The sequence below is a fragment of the Pan paniscus genome, chromosome 2 (assembly GCF_029289425.2).
Source record: "Pan paniscus chromosome 2, NHGRI_mPanPan1-v2.0_pri, whole genome shotgun sequence".
Lineage (NCBI taxonomy): Eukaryota > Metazoa > Chordata > Mammalia > Primates > Hominidae > Pan > Pan paniscus.
In genome coordinates this window covers 177,761,201-177,786,771 of record NC_085926.1, presented here as the reverse complement: position 1 = coordinate 177,786,771, position 25,571 = coordinate 177,761,201, and the positions used below count along the sequence as shown (strand labels likewise).

The 25,571-nt window shown below is 36.8% G+C and overlaps 1 protein-coding gene and 1 long non-coding RNA gene across 18 annotated transcripts in view; one reads left to right on the top strand and one right to left on the bottom strand.

Moving 5' to 3' along the window:
- Positions 1 to 25,571, top strand: part of PEX5L (peroxisomal biogenesis factor 5 like) — a 241,674-nt gene that overhangs the window by 115,046 nt on the left and 101,057 nt on the right. For 7 of the 17 annotated variants that reach the window (XM_014344465.5, XM_014344467.5, XM_057301961.1 and 4 more), the window contains one exon: positions 23,942 to 24,046. The exons of 5 other annotated variants lie outside the window; for them this stretch is intronic. In XM_014344465.5, coding sequence (XP_014199951.1) covers positions 23,942 to 24,046 — 105 coding nt within the window. Of the gene's footprint in view, positions 1 to 21,455; positions 21,522 to 23,941; positions 24,047 to 25,571 lie in introns of those variants that run through there. 5 more of the 17 variants (XM_014344464.6, XM_034957758.4, XM_034957754.3 and 2 more) reach the window with 1 other exon arrangement.
- Positions 367 to 23,994, bottom strand: LOC130541388 (uncharacterized). Its single transcript, XR_008955434.1, has 2 exons — positions 23,837 to 23,994; positions 367 to 20,318 (listed from the first exon to the last, which is right to left on the bottom strand). It is a non-coding gene; the product is annotated as an uncharacterized LOC130541388 (long non-coding RNA).

The following is a 25,571-nucleotide window of genomic DNA, read 5'->3' as shown; positions in this document are numbered from 1 at the left end:
CTCATCTCTTCCAAATCCTAAACTCCACAAGGATTACATCTGTCTGTCTTGTTTGCCACATTCCCCCAGCCTGGGACAGTGCTTGGCAATATTTGTTGACTGGCTGATTTACTGCTCCATGATCCATAATCTTACAAGCAACAAATCATAATCCCAGCAGTTACAAGTCGGTCTAGTGAGCTCCAGAGAGAACTTTTTACAGAATATACATTATGTGTTGGGGGTGGGGGGGTGAGGAGAGGAGAGATAATTATGTGAATGCAATATGTTTTTGTGTCCCATTCATAAGCCTTTTCTGAAGCACATCTCTGAGATGCCTTCTTCCTGTTAAATGATTTCTGGGCTGGAATATAAAGAAAACACACATTGCTTGAGAGAAACTAGTTTAATGAGGCAAAAAATAAAAACATCTTGTGATTCCAATCCAGCTGTGTGGATATATCCTGCCAAAAGGTGTAGGAGTTGGAGTAGTAGGGGATGCGCATGAATGCAAATGCAAATGAATGTCTAGAGGCCCAGATGGACTGCAGGCTATATCAGGACGATCCAGTGTCTGTGTTCTCATTGTCATGCTCCAGATGACACAGTAGCTGTCCCTACCATTGTACACCAAGAGAGGATGCTGACTGAGTCATCTCTCTGAGATTCTTAGATAACGTATGTCTCTCTTCACTTTCATAGCTCTTGTGATGATACTTGGTAGGTTGCAAAGTACTGGAAGAATAGTCATAAAGATCAAGAGGTTAGACACGAAAAACTTCAGATGAACTCCAAGCAAATAATTGAACAGAATACATTTGTGATTTAGTTCAAATGTGAGTTGCCAGCATCAGAAAGATAGGAACTACTTGCGCAGACTGATTCTTTAAGGAAAAGCCTTCATTCTGCGAGTTCCTTAAGCACCTGTTTGATTTACATGATGATGTTTGTTGTATTGTGCTCTAGTGTGACATGCTATTGGCTAATGTGGAAAGAGATACTTTTGGCTGATGTGATGCTTTTGGCTTACTGTGTCTTTCCACATTACCCAATGTGGAAAGTCCAAATTTTTAGGACTAGAGTCCTAAAAAATCCCATTTATTACCATGCCTCCCTTAAAGATATTTTTAGGACTTCATCCATTATGTTACCAAGTACCACCTTTTAGGGTACAATTTCCTAGAAGATTTATTTCTGGAAGAGCTGTATGTGTCTTGAGCAATTGGTTTGCTTCCTATCTTAAGAAAACCAAAAAACTGTGTAATTGATTAGGGTTCAGTGTCCCTAGTTAGTAGTAAGGGGCTTAGGAAAATGGGACTTCATTGTTTTCTCCTTTGATTTTATACTGTGTAAAAAATACTGTGTATATATTATACTGTGTATACATTGTGTTTCCTTTTTCTATTTTATTAATTTTTAAAGTTAACTTATATCCATTATGTAGCAAGGTACAATGAAATTCATTCAAAAATACTTTCTGAGCATTTATTAAGTGCCAAGGACTCTTTTAGATGATGGGGATTCCATATTGAACAAAATTAATATGGCTCCTGTACTTATGGAGCTTAAGTTTGTAAAGACGTGAAAAGTTTACTAAGCCATGTCTTGAGAATAGATATGTATTCTACCAGTGATCTTGGGAATATAGTTTAACCTCTCTGAACAGATCTCGTTTTTCTAAAATAGAACAGGATAATACCTTTATTTTGTAAGATTTTTGCGAGGAGATCAAACACATAAGGTACACCTGTTAACCTGTTATATAACAGGTTATCTGTTAATGCCTATCCCTTTTCCCACTTAATAACATAAAATATTTTTTTCAAATGCTTCTGATTTAAACTCTGCCTCACAAAAATAGATGTTTCAGATCCTCACTTAAAGCTGAGGGATGGATGCTTACACACAAATTTGATTTTATAAAAGGCCCAACCCAACTCAATCAAGAAGAAATTGAGAAGGGAAAGAAAGAAACTTGAGTAAATTTCCCTCTAAAAAGAGCAGGATGAAGAAAGGAGAAACCACCTGGAGGGGAGCACGCTGGCTCTGATTGGGAAGAGAGATGACAGACAGACATAATGGAGGTTCCACTCAGATCAGAACGGTGAGGCTCCCTCTTTCCACTCCACTTGGTTTTGCCTCCAGAGAATAAATGTGAGAGCAGGGAGCCTGAAGGAACACCTCCTTCTTGTTGTTTTTCTAATGGACATTTTGCCAGGTGTCTCTGCACAGAGTTAAGAAAGGCAAGCACTTCTAAACTTAACTACTATCTTTAAAAAGTTGGCCAAGCTCAGTGGCTTATGCCTGTAATCTCAACACTTTGGGAGTCTGAGGCAGGTGCATCACTTGAGGTCAGGAGTTCGAGACCAGCTTGGCCAACATGGTGAAACCCCATCTCTACTAAAAATACAAAAATTAGCTGAGCATGGTGGCACACACCTATAATCCCAGCTACTCGGGAGGCTGAGGCAGTAGAATCGCTTGAACCCGGGAGGCAGAGGTTGCAGTGAGCTGAGATCGCGCCACTGCACTCCAGCCTGGGTGACAGTGCAAGACTTCATCTCAGAAAAAACAGTTACTTGTTTTTAATTTGTTCTGGGTTTTTCTCTTCTTACCGCAAAGATAGAGTTGAGTGTGGAAGTGCCTGCTTGTATGTCCAGATCATGACCACCTACTCAAGGCACATCGACTGCTGACCCAATGGCAGCCTAACCTATTTGCAGACAAATTACTCAAGGGGGAAGAAAAAATTCTACTAAGCTCTGACCCCGCATTCCTAAGCAGAATGGAGCCAGAGTTCCATCAAGCGTGACCCAGTGATGCCTGTGAAAGAGCCCCTAGTCATTTGCCAAAATGCAAGACCGAGCCCCTAACAAGGAGTAAGTCTGGGAAAGGTTTTCACAAGCCTAAAAGTGATTTCTATTTAGCTCATACATACTTATCAAGTACCTAGAGAGAGGCAGCTTGCTGTGGTAGTGGGAAGATCTCCAGCTTCAAAGTTAAGCAAACCCAGATTCAAATCCCACCACTGCCACTTTAACTTAAGTATTATTAAAGGAAGTATTAGAACCTACTTTGCTGGAGTGTTTCAAGGATTCTATTTGATCTCCCACATAAAGAGTTTGGCAGTGTCTTGTTACTTCCCTGACCTTGCTTTTCCACTTTACTGGTAACTGATGTACACAAAAAACAATCCAGGATGTACAGATGTGAAGCCACTAGAGCGTAGAATGAAATAGTACTTGACCAAGCCCTAGAATCTGTGGAATGTTCTTCCAAATCCACAGCTGTCCTTAAGCTGGCCTGAGATATACAGTACATTGGAGAATTGAGTAGAACTTGAGGACTCTGAAAAAATCTTATGTTTTCATTCCGTAAGAACCCTTTTCTTTTATTCTCTGCTGTCTGTGGATGTGTCACAGGAGTATGCACAAATACACACCAATTGTAGCATAGCACTTATACCATTGAAAATTCATGGTATTTGCTGTCTTGCCCAAGATGAGGGAGAGATGAGGGAGAAAGAATAAAAAAAGAAGAAGAAGAAATTAATGATTCTCAAATGCCCACAATATTAACTTCCTGCACCGGGTTCTTTGGCTACAACACTGTGAAATGGGTGTCATTATTCCCATTTTAACAGATAAGAACAGAGAAGCTCAGAAAGGCAACCTTGCCACACCCTTCTAAGTGGAAGTACTAGGACTGAAACTTAGGCTTTTTGCCCCCTTGGTCCAGAGGGAGGTAGAAAGGTAGTTTTACTGATGAGCCACATCAGTGACGCTTAAAAAAGCTACTGTGCCACAATGTCTTCAAGAATTTTATTTTAACATAGAGCTATCACAGTGCCTTCTAGAAGAAAGAGCATAAATTTGAAAGTCAGACGTACCTATCCCCAAATCCTGGATTTTACTATACCCACCAAATGTGTGACCTGTATAAAAATATGAATGTATCCAGATTTTGCTACTTGGAATCCGTATGCTTTTGCTCAAGGAGAAGATAGATGACAGTGGAAATTGTGAAGTACCGCCAAGTAGAACCTAGCGATAGTAGAGGGTCATGGCTGACAACATGGTCCCAAGAATGCACAAACTTGGCTTCTAATCCAGCTCTAATGAGAGGCAATAAAACATAGTAGTTAAAAGCACAGACCCTGAGGCCAGACCCTGGACTTTGTCCCCACTCTAACGCTTACTAGTTCTTCCCAGGTAACCTCTCTGTGTCTCAGTTTCTGCATCTTTAAAATGGTCATAATGAAAGCATATACCTCAAAGAGTTGTAATTTAGGTCCAGTCATGCTCCACATAAAGACATTTCAAGACCAGGCGCAGTGGCTCACACCTTTAATCCCAGCACTTTGGGAGGCTGAGGCAGGTCGATCACCTGAGGTCGGGAGTTCAAGACCAGTCTGACCAACATGGAGAAGCCCTGTCTCTACTAAAAATACAGAATTAGCCAAGAGTGGTGGCCCATGCCTGTAATCCCAGCTACTCAGGAGACTGAGGCAGGAGAATCGCTTGAACCCAGGAGGCGGATGTTGCAGTGAGCTGAGATCACGCCATTGCACTCCAGCCTGGGCAACAAAAGCAAAACTCCGTCTCAAAAAAAAAAAAAGACATTTCAGTCAACAACAGACCACATATACGACAGTGGTCCCATGAGATTTTAATGGAACTGAAAAATTCCTATCACCTAGTGACATCATAGCAGTGCTAATGTCATAGCTCAATGCATTACTCCCTTGTCTGTGGTGATGCCAGTGAAGACAAATTACTGTGCTGCCAGATGTATAAGTATAGCACCTGCAATAATGTACAGCACATAATACTTGATCATGATAATAAACAACTATGTTGCTGGTTTATATATTTACTTAACTATACATTTTATCATTATTTTAGAGTATACTCCTTCAGCTTATTTAAAAAAAAAAAAAAAAGTTAGCTGTAAAACAGCCTCAGGCAGGTCTGTAAGGAAGGATTCCCGAAGAAGACATTTTTATCATAGATGACAGATCCATGCATGTTATTGCCCCAGAAGACTTTCCAGTGGGACAAGATGTGGAGGTGGAAGAGAGTGACACCGAAGATCCTGACCCTGTGTAGGCCTAGGCTAATGAATGTGTTTGTGTCTTAGTTTTTAACAAGATTTTTAAAAAGAAAAAAAGAAAAAGAAAGAAATATAAAAATAGAAAAAACCTTATAGAATAAGGATACACAGAAAATATATTTTTTTACAGCCATACAATGTGTTTGTATTTTAAGCTAAGTGTTATTACAAAAGGATCAAAAAGCGTTTTTTTAGATCGGGCATGGTGGTTCACTCCTGTAATCCCAGCACTTTAGGAGGCCGAGGCGGGTGGATCACCTGAGGTCAGAAGTTCGAGATCAGCCTGGCCAACATGGTGAAACCCCATCTCAACTAAAAATACAAAAATTCACCGGGAGTGGTGGTGTGCACCTGTAATCCCAGCCGCTCAGGAGGCTGAGGTGGGAGAATCACTTGAACTTAGGAGGCAGAGGTTGCAGTGAGCCGAGATCATGTCACTGCACTCCAGCCTCAGTGACAAAACGAGACGCTGTCTCAGAAACAAAGGGGGGGGGTGGTTAATTTAAAAACTTATAAAGTACAGCAGTTACAGTAAGCTAAGCTTAATTTAATTATTGAGGAAAGAAAAATTTTTTGTATAAATTTAGTGCAGCCTAAGGGTACAGTGTTTATAAAGTCTACAGTAGTATACAGTAATGTCTCAGGCCTTCAGACTCATTGACTCACCCAGAGCAGCTTGCAATTCTGCAAGTTTCATTCATGGTAAGTACCCTATATTGGTATACCATTTTTTTATTTTTTATATTATATTTTTACTCTACATTTTCTACATTTAGATATGTTTGGATATACAAATGCTTAACCATTGTGTTATAATTGCAAACAGTATTCAGTACAGTTACGTGCTATATGAGTTTGCAGTCTAAGAGCAATAGGTTATACCATATAGCTTAGATGTGTATGAGGCTATATCATCTGGGTTTTGGTAAGTACACTCTATAGTGTCCACACGACAATCAAATTGTTTAATAGTGCTTTTCTCAGACTGTATCCCTGTCATAAAGCAATGCATGACTGTACTATCAAAATATATATGTATGAAGTATATGGCACAATACCTGGCATATTTTAGATGCTCGATAAGTGATTATTATTACTACTACCATTACTACTACTGCTGCTATTACTAGGCTACTGGCTTTGATTTAAGTTATTCTCTCTGAGCTTCAAGTATCTCTTTTGTGAAATGAGGATATAATTGTATCCACTCAAAGAGGTGTTTGTGAGATTCAACTGGAAACTTTGTAACATGCTGAATACTATTTTGGTAGTTATTTTTATTAACTGGATGCTCTGATGCCCATCTCTTCTTTGGACCATCACACTCTTCAAATAAGTTTGCAGTTCTGAGTAGTTTCTTTAGAAGCAGAAATTGTTATATTCACTGTCACACACCAAATAAAGAAGTGCTCTATTCCTGGAGGCTTCAAAGTAGAGAATGCATCTCATACACAGCCATCTTCTCCAGGGGTGACCTTTATAAACACCCTCCCTGTGCCTCCTTTATTCTCAGATTGTTCAGGAAATTGTTTAATTCAGAAAGTCAGAAAATGCTCTCTACCTTCCTCCTGGCAGAACACATAAGCACTCTATTTTCACATAATACATCACTGCAATTTTCAACTTTTTCCAGTAATCTTCAAAATTGAGTGACTTTTCTGCACATCTCTCATCACTAAGGTAATTTGTGTTGGTTTCAATATCACTGAACACGAATGTACTAGTTCTTCCTTAAGGCATGTTCGATTAAAGTTATAGTTTCTTCTCTTTTATTTTATTTAATCTCTATGCCAGCTAGGTCTCCCCACATCTTCAGATCCAGACAAGATTGACTCAAAGCACTACTGCACGGTAAAATTCAAAACCTCCCATCCCAGCACTGCCTCACAAGATTTCTGTGGATTCTGGGGATGCTAACTTCTCTGGTTCTGAGCTCCTGCTTCTGCTATATCAAAGTTTTTTGTGGATTTTAAAAAAATCATTCAACAAATATTTGAGTACCTACTCTGTGTCAGGTGCTTTTCTTGGCTTTATATGTATGACACTGAGCAAAGCATACAAAGGAATCACTTCCTTGTCTTCTTATTCCACACCTTGTCAATCTGAGTGCAAAACTTGGCTCCATTCTTAATCACAAGCAAAACGGCTGCATCTTATAGAAGGTGTTTAAATTAAATTATTTCATTTAATTAGATAATGTAGAGGATTTTTTTAGCCAATCTTCTTTCTTTCCTTTCTCCCTGTCTAAACTGCTACTATATTTTAATTTAAAGTAAATATGATTTTCACTATCACTGCAAAGGCTTTGCAGAAATTATAAAAATGTCCCATGGCTGAGCCATAAACTCATAACAAACTTTCTTTTAGCTACAGAGATCAAAAGTTTTGAAATTATCACTGAGGAGAACTCCTTTAAATTCTTAGCCAGGAGCCATCACCATCCCTTGTCTTTGCCTCGGATGTTGGTGGAGAGATTTGGGAAGGAGATGGTTTTATCCTTCTGTAACCTGACTTTGGAAGAAACCTCAAAGAGTATTAGGCAGATATATCACCTATCAATCCATTCATGCCTTCATTCATCCATCCAGTAAGCCTTCATTTAACACCTTTGTGCCCACATGACTGTTTGTGGCAACACAAAACAGAATGAGAACCAATATCCAACTTTAAGAAAATCACAGTGTAGACTTCCATTAAAAAAAAGTGGTGATTGTGCTGAATCTAGAAGAATACATGGAATTCACCAGGTAAAGATGACGAGAAGGGAATTCCAAGTGAAGGAAACAGCCTCTGCAGACAGAGCACAGTAACTTGGACCTCTAGAGACTTAATGTGTAATGGTGAGTAGTGTAGTATAGCTGGCTAGTGTAGTGCTGTCGGGGAGGAAGTGATGGAAGAAGAGCCTGCACATCAAAGCAGAGAAAAGGGCTCCAAGAGTCCCTTTCCTCAAGAACATTCCGTGATGCCAGGCAACTCTTAGAGTTTGGACTATCCTCTATGGAACTTTGGCACCCTGTAATAAGACTGACATTCTAAGAGCCATGTTTGCACCTAAGGAGATGTCTGCTATCTAAAACATCAATCTCTGTTAGTCAAAGAAAAATTCAGTTGGTGTATTTTTATCAGTCCTTCCTCTTGCCTGTGCAGTCACAAATATCATATACAGAGAAATCATATTTATAAAAGATCCTAGAGTTCTAAAGTATATAATTTCATGGCTCATTTTAGAAAAGGAGAAAGAGATAAAAATGTTAACATGATATGATATAACTTAAAAATAAAATCATCAACATTCACAGACTCTAAGCTGAAAAAAATTAATAAAATTCTATGGTACTAATTAAGAGTCCTAGCTAGACAATGAATTCTGTAATACACGAATCCAAGTTAAGTTCTTGCAAAAAACTGTCAGTCACTTTCTTTGCTTACTGTGACATAGTTTTTGTTTTATTCTTGTAGCAAAAAACACTGTGATATTAAAATATCCAAATGCAAGAAATACATTTCTATTTCCAATTAAATATTCTCTAAGAAAATAAGCAACTTTTAATGAGGAAAAATGCAAACATCTTTATTTTCACTTTTCAAAGAAAAGCTCAAACTCTAAGCCTACTGAGCAAATTGTTTTAAGTTCTTGAGAAAAAAAGAAAAAACATGTCTGCAATTTTTAAATCTTGATGACTTAAATATAAAAAGCCCTACAACAGATTAGGTTAAGTTTTTACTGAAACTTAAAATCTCTTAAAATAATTTGCAATAAGATCTTTAAAGAAGTTTATTATAAATGGAAACAAAACCAGAAAATGTGTCTATGTTTTTATACCATTGAATAAATTACCCATAGACATATAATTTATACCTAAAGTAACTGTGATGGCCTAAGGAAAAGTAAGCCTTTGAAATAACTTCCTTCCATGACCTTGGTGGCAACATTCTGAGAAAATCAGCCATTAAGTATAAGAAATTAAAAGCAAGTCTCTGTGTTTTGAAGTCTAGCAGAAGAAATACCATACAATTTTGACTAATGAGAACACTCAAAGGCATTTGGCTATTCTAATTAGCTGAAAATTTTCATCTCTTCAAGACTGACTAAAGGGAACAAAACACCTTTTCTTACTAGCAAGTCTTTCTAACATGTGTGAATACTTCATTCTACATTACTAAATACAATATGCTAAACCTAATTTTTTCTTTGAAGGATGAGGATATGACAGGCCTGAGGGCTGTTACCCACTTACCTTTCCTTAATGGATGTTTCCTTAGATATAGTTGTCAGAGTTGGGGCTGAATATATATTGACTGTGGACCATAACTTGGAATCTTTAGAATCCTTTAAACGAGCTGGTTTGCTTGTCATTTTTTCCTAAACATGAAATTTTTTGGAAAAAATAATTGAGAATGCTAGTTAATCAGGTTTTTTGTCTTATTGCACTTGAACAGGTTATATGTGACTAAAAGAAAATATTGTGATATTGTCAATAGGGGAGTGGAGATTCGACCAATTCTAAATTTTCAAACATAAATTCTAATAGGCTAAAACCATTCTGAGCTTTCTTCAATTCAGTGTTTATAGGAATAGCTTCAGTGGAGGACCTAAAACCTCTTCTACTTTCTGAGAACCTTTTAAAAGTTTAATTTAAATAAATAGCATATGCTTATGTAAGAATAACTAGGATCTTAAACTTAAAGGATTTTTTGTACATATAACATCTACCTAGAATTAGTATCAATTTCAACCTGTCTCATAAAATATCAGTATCATGTAGTTGCTTTTATCTTTGGACCTAAAAGGCCATAATTCATTATTTAGCAGATTGAACTGAGTTCAGGCCAAATCACTTTTAAATGTTAATTTAGTCTCTTTTGATATATATCTGAGAGTTAGAAAGAAGAAAATGTAGGGGTTAGTGGGGAGTCCATTTATAGCAGATTGAGAAAAACTTTTAAGCAACTTGAAACCAATATTATCAAATTACTCTTCCATTAACAATGGCTTGAGACACAGAGTATGGGCATATTTCCAGTATAGGAGATAGAGAGATACAGGCAATCATGTTTAATGCCCAGTAAAGAGTAGAAATGATCCAATACCTTTATGAACTAAACAGTCCACCAAAGTGTTCTAGTCTTTCCAAATTGGAAACAAGATATGTGATGCCTATTTATAATTCATCAGACAAACCAGTGTACTAATTAGTAAAAATATATAGTTTTGGAATTGCTTGAACTATTCCAGCAATCTTAAAGTCTTCTATTTTGAATCCTTTCTTAGACTTTGAAAGTCGAAAGTCATCTTTTTTTTTGTGATTATATAACTGTGGTTGGATAGATTTCCTAACATGGTTCTATATTTGTCAATCCTAGAGCACATAAAACAGTCTGTGAATTCATTAGCAATCTTACGGTACCTTGGAGTCTTGCAACTGCAACTATAATGGGCCAGATCCAGACTTGCTTTGGATTTCTATTGTTAGGAGAAGTCCATTAACTTTTTCATTATAGTGTAGCATTATCAAGTTACTATTTCAAATTATAAATAATCCTTTCAGATTCTATGGACTCCCAAATAGACATGGAAAATAATTTACTCAGCTAACAGGATTTTGCTGATTTATAATATTATTAGAGCATATTGAATTCTTACTTTTACATATATTACCTAGTTTATCCTCACAAAAACTCTGCCATGTCAGTAAGGCAGTTATTAGTATCATTGGCACTCTCCAACTTAGAGAAAAAAAAGATCTCTGCCCAAGATCACACAAGAAAGTATTATTGTTTCTGAGTCTCAAACTCTTTGTTTCCCTGCACCATGTCCCATGTTCTATCAACAGAAACCCCGCCTAACCTCAGCAAGCACACATATAAAGCTATGTTGCCACATTCCACTGGGCTAGGGTATCCCTCAGCAGCTTGGAATTGATAAGCAAACAGAATAACACACGAGAAAAGGCAGGCACTTGACAACTGTTTTCTTCCCCTTCTGTTTTGTCAGTTAAAGCAAACCTCTAAGAACAGAAATATGGAATATAGATTGTGGGACTTGAGTCTAAGCACAGCCCAGACACTGGCTTCAAAACCACTGGAATTTTTCTGTCTGGAGTGCGCTACCTGGTTGTACTCCTAGGCTAGCCTCTCATCTTCATGAATGTCAATAAGTATGGTGGGGAAGAGAATTGAGAGGGTTTTTTTTTCTTTTAATAAGTACTTAAGTGGTAGCTCCAAGAGCAAACTTCATACGTGTATTGACATTTATAAGAGGTGTTCTACATTTGAAATGAATCAATACTGTGATTATAACCAGAAAGTTTGATAGAAAAGTTAAATGAACTTGTACATCATCTGCATACCCATAGAAAGGTGAACTATACATTTATGGTGATTAGAAAAAGGGAAACTGGCTTTATTAAAATATTCTGCCACTCCCAGGGTTCTAACTCATCTAAAGTCCCCCATGGATATCATCTAAGCTAATGTCTTCATTTATAAGTTGAAACGAGTCAGGCTGTGTCTGACAGCAGAGACAAGGTGTAAGCCCTACCCCAGAATATGCTACAGAGATACTGGCAAGAGCTTTCTTCAAATAAAATTTAAAAACTATCAGTGGTACAGGATTATTTTCCAAATGTTCTTTTTTTAATTTGTTTTCTGTTTACATACATATCAACTATATATCTTGACTAATGTCTATATTAACTAATAGAAGCCTCTAAGTGTATATAATTTAATAAACTTTTAGCTGGAAACAAATAGCTTCCTTGGAGCATTCACATTTAGAAATCAAAAGAAATTTGCTTTTTCACAAGAAAATTGTTTTCAAGCAGTTCAAAACTGTAATTTGAGGTCATGTGACTAAAGCCTCCATTTGGTGAGAGAAAGCACAGCTCTGCTGGCACTGAATGACCACTTGAGGCACAATCTTCATTTACATTTATTTTGGGCAACTCTCCTTGACAATCAGGTCATGGCATGTTGTAGGAGGCCAGGGCTTCCAAATTTCTGGTTTTCAATCCCTATGAAGTCCTTTTGAACAGACTAGAAACCACAAAAGGAATTAGCTAAGAAGGCTTAAAGTAACATTGTTAGTGAATTCTTTCTGGATTTTTCTAAACAGAGATGTAAGAGTAAGATCTCTTCGTAGTCATTCATGGGTGGTTGTTCTATTACTGTTTAGTTTACTAGGGCTTCCATGACAAAGTACCACAGATTGGTGGCTTAAGCCATAGAAATTTATTTTATTTTCTCCCATTTCTGGAGGCTGGAGGCTTGAGATCAAGGTGTGGGCAGGGTTGGTTTCTTCAAAGGCCTCCCTCCTTGGCTGTCAGTGGATGTCTTCTCCCTGTGTCTTCACATGGTCTTCCCTCTGTGAATGTCTGCGTCTTAATTTCCTTTTCTTATAAGAATACCAGTCATATTGGATTAGGACCCACTCCAATGACTTCCTTTTAACTTAATTACCTCTTTAACAACCCTGTTTCCAAACACAGTCACAGTCTTAAATACTGGGGCTTAGTATCTATGAGATAGGAAAACCTATGATTTTGGGAGTACACAACTCAGCTCCTGACAGTTATTAATCCCAAGTCATTAGAAACTGGTTTGTTATTATCTGCTTGTGGCTACATTCAGCATCCTGGTCTTGCTTCTGCTCCTTGATCTCTGTACCCTATTAGTCTCTTTTAATTTAAGTCATCTCAACACTTGTCTTTGCTTTGACTTAAGTCATCTCAACTTGGCTACAGAGACTCAGACTTCCTCTTAATTTGCTCATGGATAACACATTTTCTCTGTACATTCATTATTTGCTGCTTCTATTGCTGATATTTAAGTCTCTCTGCTCTTTTCACATCTATTTTTCAGTTTATTTTATTTGGTCTTCTTAGGTCCCCTGTGGCTTCTAAATTCAAGTTCATTGCAGTGTTCTCTATAATTGCCCTAAACTGGAAGAACTCAAATATCCATCAACAGTTAAATGGGTAAATTGTGGTACATTCAGATGATAGAATACTCTGCAACAGTAAGACTAGGAGAACCATTGCCACTTATTCCATGGATGAATACAAGCAAAAGATTGCATACTTTGCCACCTGTCTCATAGAGACAATTAAGCCAACAGAGCCCATGAGCTTAGCAGTCATAGTTCATAGTCAATTCATATTTCAGTACCTACTATGTGCCGGGCATTATGGAAGGTGCTTTCATGTGTACTATTTCATGTAATTCTCAAAAATCTATGAAGTAGACAGTAATGCCATCCTATTTTCAAAAGATAAAACAGCCAACCCAAATGTCCAACAATGATAGACTGGATAAAGAAAATGTGGCACATATACACCATGGAATACTATGCAGCCATAAAAAATGATGAGTTCATGTCCTTTATAGGGACATGGATGAAGCTGGAAATCATCATTCTCAGCAAACTATCGCAAGGACAAAAAACCAAACACCACATATTCTCACTCATAGGTGGGAATTGAACAATGAGAACACATGGACACAGGAAGGGGAACATCACACACTGGGTCCTGTCATGGAGTAGGGGGAGGGGAGAGTGATAGCATTAGGAGATATACCTAATGTAAATGATGAGTTAATGGGTGCAGCACACCAACATGGCACATGTATACATATGTGACAAACCTGCACGTTGTGCACATGTACCCTAAAACTTAAAGTATAACAATAATAAAATAAAAAAAGATAAAACAGAAGTTTAGAGAGAAGAGTTTATAAAAGGCAGAGCTGGGATTGAAACTCCTCTCTTCTGACTCCAGTCTGGGTGTTGGTGCCAACATGCCACGTGGCCTTCCTACTTTCTCCTCCACTGACCACTTAGGCTCCACTGGCTCCATTAGCTGGTAATCACCTTGACCACCCCCAGCTACACGCTGACTGTGGCTTGCAGCTTTAAGATCTTTCTATACTTTTCCTAACTCTTCTCCACAAAGTGAGAGACTATTATTCATCTGCTTTTAAGGAACCCAAGAGCATTATGAGGAGCCAGCCCACACGTTGCCAATGACCCCCAGAGAAATGTGGATAAGCAGAGGTGCCAGAGTCAATTCCACAATTTTAGAATAGGAATTCCCAAAGTCTCAGCTTCTCTCTTGGAGCTGTTTCAGGGAAGTCAGGCAGATGGAGTACCTTAGCTGCAGACCTTCTTGGCTAGTAGCTTGTAAACTTGGCCTAGTTTCTGTAGTTTACTTTCTTAAGTTATATCAACAAAACTGGGACATTTGGTGACTGGGGAACCAGCTGATAAAAACACTTGCACCTGCCAGAAAATGGGGAAAGCCACAAAGAAGGCTACTGAATAGTCAGGCTTCAACTTGAGTCTACAATTCTGGCTCAGCAATTAGCAGTAGAATGTGCCTTAAACATTCATAAAGGGGGTGAATTCCAATTCACTAGTTAACTGCCTTCCTCTGGAATAAAAATGATATAGTATAATTCTACCTTATGACATCTGGATAAGTTTGCTCTTAGATTCAATAATTTAGTAACAATATTTAACATACAGTTTTTTTCATCTTTAAAAAAAGGAGGGAAGATGAGACATGATGGCTCATGCCTGTAATCTCAGCACAATGAGAGGCCAAGACAGGAGGATCACTTGAGGCCAGGAGTTTGAGACCAGCCTGGGCAACATAGCGAGACTCCACCTCTACCAAAAAAATTAAAAATTAGCCAAACACGGTGGTGCACACCTGTAGTCATAGCTACTCAGAAGGCTGAGGCAGGAGGATCACTTGAGTACAAGAGCTCAAGTTTACAGTGAGCTATGATTGCGCCACTGAACTTCAGCCTGGGCAACAGAGACCCCATCTCAAAACTAAAACAAAGAAAAAAAAGGAGAATTTAATCTTCTTGCTCCAAGATAATGACCTTCAACATTTAATGGCCTCCAATTTAGTAGGAGGATGAAATTCTTCCTTGTGACTTTTTTTTTAATTTGGTATATATATTTTATTTACTAGAGGCAAGAAATTGGGGAAATACATCTAATCCCTGATAAGTAAAAGAATTCCAAAGGTAATCATATGAATCCAAGGGAACATTTTCATTGTCTTGACCCCATATTTACCTGCAGAGAATCTTGTTTATTATATTTACTTTGGAATACTTTCCAATCATAAAATACACTGAGAAACCAGGCCTCAAGACCTCTTTCCCTACTTCCTTTCCAAAAGAGGCTATGTCTCACCTCCCTCTATGCCCAAAACACCATTGCTTCAGCATAGTCTAAGCAACTACCTATGTTGATGATGAATGATTCTCATGCTTTACTTTCTCTTGAATGTTAAGATGTCCCTCCATTTGTGCAAGTAAGGTACAAACAGTCTAGAGTTCTTATATTTGGGGAGGCAGGGCAGAATTTTTAGAAAAAGTAATTTTTATATCTTTGTATTTTAGTCATTTTCCTTTACTTAAAAATAACACCAAAAAAATGCCTGTTTGCAAATGATCTGAGATATTTGACAAGGAATTGAAAAATAATACCAATAACCCTTTAATTGGGATTACATTTTTTGTTACATATTTCACACAATCCTCAAAGGCCTCTCAAACTATAACAAATTTGGGATTTATCATATAAAAAATAAAACAACATATCTTTCTACATTTACTTATTAATTATGAAATATGTATTATTTATGCCAGCCTCAATGTAAGGCCAAAGGCAAAAGAAAAAAATGTTTTTAAGATAGACCACCCTAGATAGGAAAAGTTGCTTGCAGGTGTATAATAGAGATGCTCATCCTTAGAATAAAATAATCTCTAGTAACTTAGAACCACATTCATCAGAGGAAGCCTGATATTAAAACTTTACTGATTCAAAGCCAGCTATACGTGAATGAAGATCAAGTGCTATTACCTTGACCATTGTGGTAAGATTGCTTGGAAAACAAAGAGGGTAAATAAGTCCTGGGACATGGTAAGAGTGAGATGGGGGAATGTTTAATCCTCTCAAAAGAACAAACAAATGGTAAATTGTTTGTGGACAAAGGGATATTATTAATTAAAAATAAAGCCTTATCTGTCCTTCGGAGCAAGTTTTAAGCATCTTTACCCGGCAACATCTTATTAATTTTAATGAATTTTTATTTAGGTGCTTGAAATTATTTTATTTCCTTAAAAGTCTAATTAAAACTTTTCATCTAATTCAAAATCACCTTCTATCAAAGTTGGCCATATAATGTAATTTCAGTATGAAATAATTTGAAAAAGATATCCAGTACATATATTTATTGAGTGCACTTGAGCATTTATGTGCCCATAGAGGACTATACCAAACAATGTGGAAATGGTTCAGAAGATATTAACACAATCTTTGCTCTCATAAGGCAGTTTCATTAGTGAGACACAGCCAAGGAATAGTTTACAAAATAAAAGATAATAACAAGGTCCCAAGGAGGAGGTTAGTCTGCAGGCACAACTCAGAAATTTGGGGTATGGGACAGTTCTGTTCCTCAAGTGACCAACTGCATCGTCAGGAAAAAAAAAATGGCAAGAACTTCTTTGGAGCCAATCAGTGACTCTGGTTTTTAAAGACTAATAGACTAAATTTTTAACAACAACCACAAAAAAAGGACACAGATTGGCGGGGCGCGGTGGCTCACGCCTGTAATCCCAGCACTTTGGGAGGTCGAGGCGGGCGGGTCACGAGACCATCCTGGCTAACACGGTGAAACCCCGTCTCTACTAAACATACAAAAAAATTAGCCGGGCGTGGTGGCGGGCGCCTGTAGTTCCAGCTACTCGGGAGACTGAGGCAGGAGAATGGCTTGATCCTGGGAGGCAGAGCTTGCAGTGAGCCAAGATCGTGCCACTGCACTCCAGCCTGGGCAACAGAGCGAGACTCCATCTCAAAAAAAAAAAAAAAAAGACACAGATTGACTCAACTTCCTCAGAAGTGCCCCTGGATGGTCAGGAGTCCACCCTGAGGCAGGCTGAGGCCTGTTGTCTGGTGGAGGGATTACATTTAGAGTAAGTATGGATATTACTTGCCAATGCTTTCTGCCTCAGGTCTAAAGGGTCCAGGCTTTTAGAGAGTGTGTTTTAAGAACTACAAGATGAAAGCTGCTGTTTGAGCACATGCAATTATTGTTTGTCAATTTTAAAAAAATTGTTTCAAAGGCTTGTGAGTACTGTTAGGAAAGATTTCCTTAACAAAAACAGTGAGGCCAGCAGCAGTAGCCAAAGGGGCTATTAGGGCAGGAACAGCCGTGATGGGCATGCAGGAGGGTGGAAGCAGCATAGATCACCCAGAGACAACCAGGACAGCCACTCCAGGGACAGCACAGCAGCAGTAGGGAAAGCACACTGACTGTGGAGGAGACGACCCCAACTCAGAAGGAGAAGGGCCAATTTATCCACTTGGCACAGTGGACACAGTGCATAGGGCCCATAATACTGTTAAGCACCCACGAAAATGATTTAACTTCACTCTCCCTTAAAATCAGAACCCCCCAAAATGGACTATTTTGTAACAATTAATATGTAATAATAAGTACAGTCTGGATTATTTTTGTCTTTATCCCAATGTAGTAATAGAATATGTTTTTTTTAAGGCAGTAGCTCGTGAAGCCAAAAGTGCCTAGGGCCCATGAAAGTCATAATCTCACCCTGCTCCAATCATTCAGACCAAGGAAAGTGAGTATACATATGGTGGCCATGGAATTCCAGTAATGTTCATAAGTGGAGGCTTAGAATCAAAGACCGTAGAGATTGGTATCCATGACTTTCTCCCACCTGCTCCCTTCCCCCACTTGATCACATTCCCAGTCTGGGTAAAACAAATAGTGTCAATTAACACAAAACACAAATGGAAGGTCCAGGAGTTATATAATAGAATGTAATTAGTGTAACTCCTCATTAATCCCAGAAGACTTCCTAGAAAAGATGATGGCTGAAGAAATGTGCACCTGTTGCATGGAGAAAGCAATGCTGGAGGGGAAAAAGAGACAGTAAGGGAGAAATACATAAAGGGTCAACTGGAAATCTTTCTTTTCAATACCCTGTGTCATTATATTAAACAGATAGGCACCAATTTCTTTTCTGCAACTTGACTACCCTGATTAAGGAATTGTAAATCACATTTTCCAGCTGCAAACAGATCACTGAACCAATGGTAAATTCATCATGGATTGTGAATTCCACATATGAATCTCTATTTAAGACAAGCAAATTCTGTCCATGCTTCCCAATTGTTTACACCTAGATCTGTGCTTCTTTCAGAATGTTTAGAAACAAGGATTGACCAGTATGTCAAAATTTAGCTATTTGTACCACTTTTAAAACTTACAAAACATTCTGTTGGGAAGGAAATAAGACAGAACCAACATGTCCTGAACCCTAATCTGTGTTGGAAGAAATCTACAGGAGCACACTTTACTGGGAAAGGACACTGCAAAATATTGCCCTGACCTTTTCCTGTGTTGGGAGTTTGAAGAGAGCATGACACTTACGACACTAACTTTGACATTTAGCTCGCCAAGTGAAAGAAGATTATCCTGCTTCTGTGCATGACAGACAAGAACAACCATCAAAAATTAGCCTTTTGGTGGCTAGTTTTTTGCAGGTTCTTAATCCAGGGTCCAGAATTTTTTAGTATATGCAAAACTAAAGACTGTGCCAGGTATGGTGACTCACACCTGTAATCCCAGAACCCTGGAAGGCTAAGGCAGGAAGATTGCTTGAGCCCAGGAGTTTGAGACCAGCCTGGGCAGCATAGTAAAACTCCATTTCTAAGGAAAAATTTTTTTTAATCAATTAGCAGAGTGTGGTTGCACACACCTGTAGTCTCAGCTACTTAGGAAGCTGAGGTGGGAGGATCCACTTGAGCCGAGGAGGTTGAGGTTGCAGTGAACCGAGATCACACCACTGCACTCCAGCCTGGGTGACAGAGCGAGACACTGTCTCAAAAACAAACAAACAAACAAAAATATATAGATGGCAGGAGTTTGTTTACGTGTATGTATACATAAATATATTCAATATATTCATACTTGTAGGCTTGATCTTAATAGGTCTATTCTTTAAATATTCAGCCTAAAAAATTGCTTAATTGCTGGTATTATAAAATAAAATAATTTTTTAAAAAAATTCATGAAAATATTAGAGTTGTTAATTTTGTTTTCTTAGTTCTGTTTTTTACCAATTTTTGGCAAGAAGTATATTTTTATAATCAGAACAAAAGGAGGGCTATTTTGAAAATTCATATGTTAGATAATTTTGGGTTGGCAGAGATGTCTAATATTGTAGTCTTTTACTTTTCCTCTAATCTAACCTATCTCAGTTTCTTCTGTTTAATATCTCTGATAAAGAAACTCTGGATAATTGTTGAGAGTTTTAAAAATAATGAAAATAAGTTTTAAATTACAAATTCCTTGGTAGCAGTAATAGAATCTGCAACTAAACCAGTGGCCTGTGTAACTGTGGAATTGCATACTTTAAGTATTTTATGCACCAAAACGGATCTCAAGAAAGTCTTAGTAAAAGTGGCATTTAATGGCATTTAGCTAGCATTTAATAAGAATTAGAGAGATGCTAAAGCTTATAAACCTACTAAGATCTACAGAATAAAAAAGAAGTTTGTATATATATGAAATACTTAGGTTACTTTTCTGTGAAGATAAAAGCAGCAAAAGCATTTTGTTAGAAACGTGCTTGTGAGTGAAGTTATTGACCATTCCAGACTAGAGAAAGAAGATATTTCTCAGAAAATGTTTGCCTATGTGATTATAGTGAGAAGTGGCTGCCGCCCCAAATCTGAGCGAGATCATGAACAACGGACATTTATGGCAGTCAGAGAGGGCAGCAGGGAGAGCCCTCCAGCCTCACTAAGCCACGTGAACAGACACCGGTATGGTAGAGACGAAGCAGGAAAGCCTGGAAAACAGGTCTGGGTTCCTGTCCTGGCTCGGCCACAGAATGGCTTTGAAGCCTTGGCCACATCATACTGTATCTGGGCTTCGGTGTCCTCAACTATCTATGGAAGGTGATATCTACCCCACAGAGTTACCACAAGATCAAATAAATGAAATTATGTCAAACATTTACCAGAGTGCCCAGCGTGTGGTCGCTTCTTGAAATAGTTTAGCCCCTTCCCTGTGAAACAGATCCAACCTTTCTCATCTGAAGCATCTGGTGGTTCCACAGCCTGGTATCCAGCCGGAGAGGGTCCTGTGATGTCCAGTATTGTGTATGCTGTTTCTTATGTTCTGTATTTTAAAAACGGAAATAAGTGGACCATGACTTGGTTTTCTTAATAAATGTTAATGGCACTGCTAGACTCCCTGTGTTTCATTCATTTGTGCCTGCTCTTATAATAGAACCTAATAAAAAGATTATTCTCTAGAATTATTATCTGTTAGGAAAGCTGTCATTCTGTATATTTCCTAAGTGAAGAAACAAATGACGGAAGAAATAAAAATATCAAATAGTTTTCCACAGGAAAGCATTGAGAAAAATGTTTCCCCTTAATGTTGTTATTGTTTTTCCAGTCAACGTTATTTCAAGAAATTAAACCAGGAAGTGGGAAAAAGTGATTTTGAAATATTACTTGAAAAGAAATAGGCTGAAATTATTGCTGGAGGATACCACAATATGATAATCAACTTCCAAAATGTCACTATTCTTTTCCATTGTTGCTGAGTGGCATAGAAGCATATAGACTTAATGTTATCTAAAGTTTATAAACTGCTTATATGCTTGAATGTATATTCAGTGTATATTTTATTTTGTCTGTCTTCATGTTGTCTCACATAATAGATGAAAATCGACCCTTTGGTGTGGTTATATTTTGAAAACTGAGTTTGAAGTCTGAACAATTACATATATACTTACAATGTTTTTGAAAATTGAGTTTGAAGTCTGAACAATTACATATATATCTTACAATGTTTTAAGCTACTGCCTTCAAAAAAGAAAGAAACCTGCACAGTTATATTGTCATCAGCCCTGCAGAGCTGCTGATAAGCAAATTTGTAAAGTTCCATGAATTGCCAAGCCAATTATCAGTCAGGTTCTGATTTCTGGAAGCATTATCCCACAAGATAAATAGACAAGTCAGAAATAACACAGCTTGATTTTAAGATAACAGGTGGAGGAGGCAATTTGATTTGGGGGAAATCTTGCATTGATACATGAGTGTATTCACTTGATTTGGCAGTGGTTTTAGACACTGTATCTGGTACCATGGAGATGTCATTGTGGCAGACCTTCCCATTCTGTCCTCAGACTGTACCGCACTTGTAAAACAGTGACGCTCATGGGGTATTATCTCAAAAGCCAAAAAAGGCTGTAAAGAAAAAAGTTGCTAGCAGGCACTAACATGGGTGTGTCATGACTCTTTTCAGGTAGTAGGTGTAACCTTGAAGAAAAAGTGGCACTGTCTTCAAAAAAGTGACCTGACCCTGGCTTTGGTGGGTTTTTTCTGCAAGAAATAAAAAGCACCGCATGTATTTATTGTACATCCTTTCTAGCTGACCACTGCTTTGTTCTAGAGTTCAGCATGAAAGGACTAATTTTTGTTTTGTTTTTGTTTTTGTTTTAGTGAAATGGCATGTCCCTTGCTAACTCTAGCTATTATAGTTGCACATGTAAAGAAATATCTCTATGTAGTTTATGGATTGGTAGCATTTCAAATAAATAATGTACTGAAAAATTGACCTGAAATTTTTTGAGATGCTTATCAATTGACATTTTTTCTTAGCCCAAGAAAAGAATCTAAATTATTATTTTCTTAAATTAAATTATACCTTGTAACATTAGATTTGTTATTTTAAATATAATAGGAATTGAAATATAAGCATGCCACTTTGTTTATTGCTATATTACTAGAACTTACTGAAGCATGGAAAGAATTCTTCACAAATGACTTTGCTCTCTTGAAAAACGTAAGCTGCAAAAATATTTGTTATAAACCATATTTAGTCTGTAAATGAGTGTAGCTTATAAAGATGTACTAAGTTTATAGCGTGTGATGTTTCATCCAAATAATTTTTATATTTTGATAAAATGTAAACCAGTTATAGTGCCATAATAAATCTTTTCCCAGAATTCAGAATTGTTTGCATCTCCATTTTAGGAAGTTCACATTGCTTCATTAAAGAAGAAACCTGGAATCATTGTGCACCTCAATTTGTTATGCAATGAATCAAGTTATCCTTTATTCTTCCAGAAGTCAGTTATTCTTTGAATTGTGGCCATATAAACTTTTCAAAACACATACATATATGAAAATTACTACTGACATATCTGCTGAATAAAATCTCTAGTATTTGATATTCCATCTTGGAAATAACACATTATAATTCAATAATGCTAGTTATAAAGTCAAAACAAAGAAACAAACTTTCAGCATTGTAAACAGATACACACATTTAAAAATCTATTAGCTATACAAAAACTTTTTCTTTGTTCTCATAAAGAAAAGCTGCCTCTGGCTACATTTTAGAAAGTCAGTGCCTGAGAAAATGGATAATGTTTTGATCCCTAGAGTAAACCTACCTTCTAAATACTTTAAGCCCTTTGAAAGCACAAGATAATGATGTAATTGTATCCTTTTTGTTGCATGGAAACGATCAAGCTTTATTAAGTTCTGAGTTAATATCAACCCTGGCTCTTAATTCCCTTTTCCAATATTAGACCCCCATATGTCGGTTTTCGTTTCTCTGCCTGTGATAGGTCTGTCTGCTACATTTGTATTTTAAGTAGGTTTACAACACAGATATTCATATCTTTTCTTAGTATAAAATTATTTTCTTCAGGGAGGCTCTACCCAGAGACCTGAGAAAATTGAAGTTTTTGTTTTTAAAGTATTTAAGGATTATTTAATTTTTACATAGTATGAAATTTTTCTAATTGGGATGGAAAGGTAATATTTTGGGGGGCTTTCCCATTATACCATATCTAGTCTCAAAAAATGTAATAATCTGGTAAACTCAAATAACAGAAAGCCACCATATCCCTTTACAGTTTATAATTCTACTTCTTTGAGACAAATAACATAGGGATATGTATGTGTTTGTATACATATTATCTATATATATATACATATACATATGTATCTATAGATATATAGAGAGATATAGATTAGTGCCACAATATTAATTATCCTTTACATCAGTTATGGATTATCCTTTATGTATTAATTATCCTTTACGTCTGTATTTATGGGGTTCTTCAGTTAAAAGACACTTCTAAAACTCTATTAAAATTATTTGGTCTCGAAAACATTGAAAGTTGCAAAATGTTTTTTTCATGAAGTTTATACCATCTCCACAAAACAGACTGGGTGAATTACTGTTATGTCAAGCCACTGGAGGATTTTTAGATATTTTGCAACATTTTTACTCTTTTTATCCCAATCCACTCAAAAATGGCAAAGACTCCAGAGATCACCCAGCAAAAGCCCTCTGTGGGAGTTGGATCCTGCTTCTAATCTCTATCCCAAACTCCTGTCATTCAAAATATTTAGGAATTATGTAGTAATAATTTATAAATGAACGTAGCAGGCAACCCATAGTGTTTTTAAATTGATATTACAAAAAATTCATGTCATGTTAATTTCCTTAAAACATATTATACATATAAAATACTATGTTAAAATTAAATGTAATATGTCAGCTGTAAAGGGGAAAAAGTAGCTAACTAAAAGTTCACAAATAATCTTTTTTCAGATTTTGTGTGTTTTCTCCTCAGCCAAAAGCCTCAAGATTCACTTGCAGCAGCCTACCTCTTCATTTATGTTGGATTGCTCTTTAAACATTAGAATATCTTGTAATAAATAATAAGTTAAAGATCTCTCCTGACACAGTCATTGTTGATTTCACTGTTATAGGGAAAAGGCTCTAGGGCGGCAGATAAGGCTGTTGCCATGGTGATGAAGGAGATACCGAGGGAGGAGTCTGCTGAAGAAAAGCCCCTCCTTACTATGACATCACAGGTGGGCAGACCCATAGGGTTTCTGTAGGAAGCTGACATATGTTAATATATCAGACATTGTGATTTTTAACTAGAAAAAAAAAACTTTAACTCTTGAACCAATTTTTTTAAAGACAGTTTCAATGAAACAATTATACAAATATAGATGAAAACCAAAATTGCTAAAAAAAGAAAAATTCACCATCTAGTTATTTATTTGTAAATATTAATTTCATTACTCAACTTTAGTTAAGACAAAAGAGAAAGAAAATATATGTGCAAGTAAAACATGTTGCTTCTTTATAAAGGAGTCTTGTTAAAAACTTTGGGAAAGAAATAACAATTAAGCTAACAGTACATTTGAACAAAAAAAAATCAAATTCCTATGAATAAAAACAAGTTATATTGTATACATATGTCAGTTTACCAGTAGAATATCTAAATTTTCTTAAATGTTAAATATATTTATGTTGTGACTATGCATACTACATGTATGTCTATACATATTTATGTGGATAACTAATTTACAGGAATGAGCCAGAAGTCCCTGAGTCCCCATGCAGAAAATGGCATTTGTGACCCCTCTTATACATAGTGACCTTGAGAACAAAAATGTCATCTCTATTATAAGCACATGAGAGCCATTTTCAGCATTTATTATAACAAGTATAGAAAAAAGTCTGCATTTGTATGCAAAGACATGTGGAGACTGTGAATCCTATATGTCCTCGGGGACTTTTGAAACACCCTGTAAAATCTACATAAATATGTATAATGTACTCATCACCACTCTGTGGAACTACCAGTTTTAAAATCGCAAATAAGAAATATTTTTACTTGCATTTATGTTATAATTTAGATTAGATTATTTTAAACATTTCATTTTTTCCATTCAGTTCCGATTATATGATTCAGTTCCGATTATATGAACATGCCTAGAATTCGAAAAATGTCCATTTACAGTCCTCATGAAAGACATTTATATCAAAAGCTAAATTATGGCAACTTATTTTTAGAATATCAGCGGATCTCATCCCCAGCTGCTGCCAACATGTGTGGTTTTACTTTATTCTAAATACTATGTTGTAAGTTATAAAAATTATAACATATAACATCAAAATTAAATAATTTTTAAAGCTATTAAAGATTCCCAAGACTTTGGGATACATTTTATGTTTTCAGCTTTTTTTATCCCAAAAGAAGAGATGCTACTTCCTAATAACACATGGTAATCATTGGAAAGAAATTTGCTTGATATTTACCAAATTCCTCATTCTTTACTTAATATACATAGTAAAACATATACAGTTTTACACTGAATCAGAGTCAGACCTCTGTAGACTCCCATGTCCAAAATATTAAGTCCACAGTCCCTCAGGTGAATGCTATGGAAGGTGAGAACTACTTGAAGTTCTTGCTTAAGGGCAGAGCCATACAACGGTAGATAAGACCTAACCAAATTTGCAATTGGCACAGTTGTGCTGTAACATATCACCTCAGGACTTCACAATCTAGGGCAGGTTCCAGTACCCAAGATTCTTTTTTCA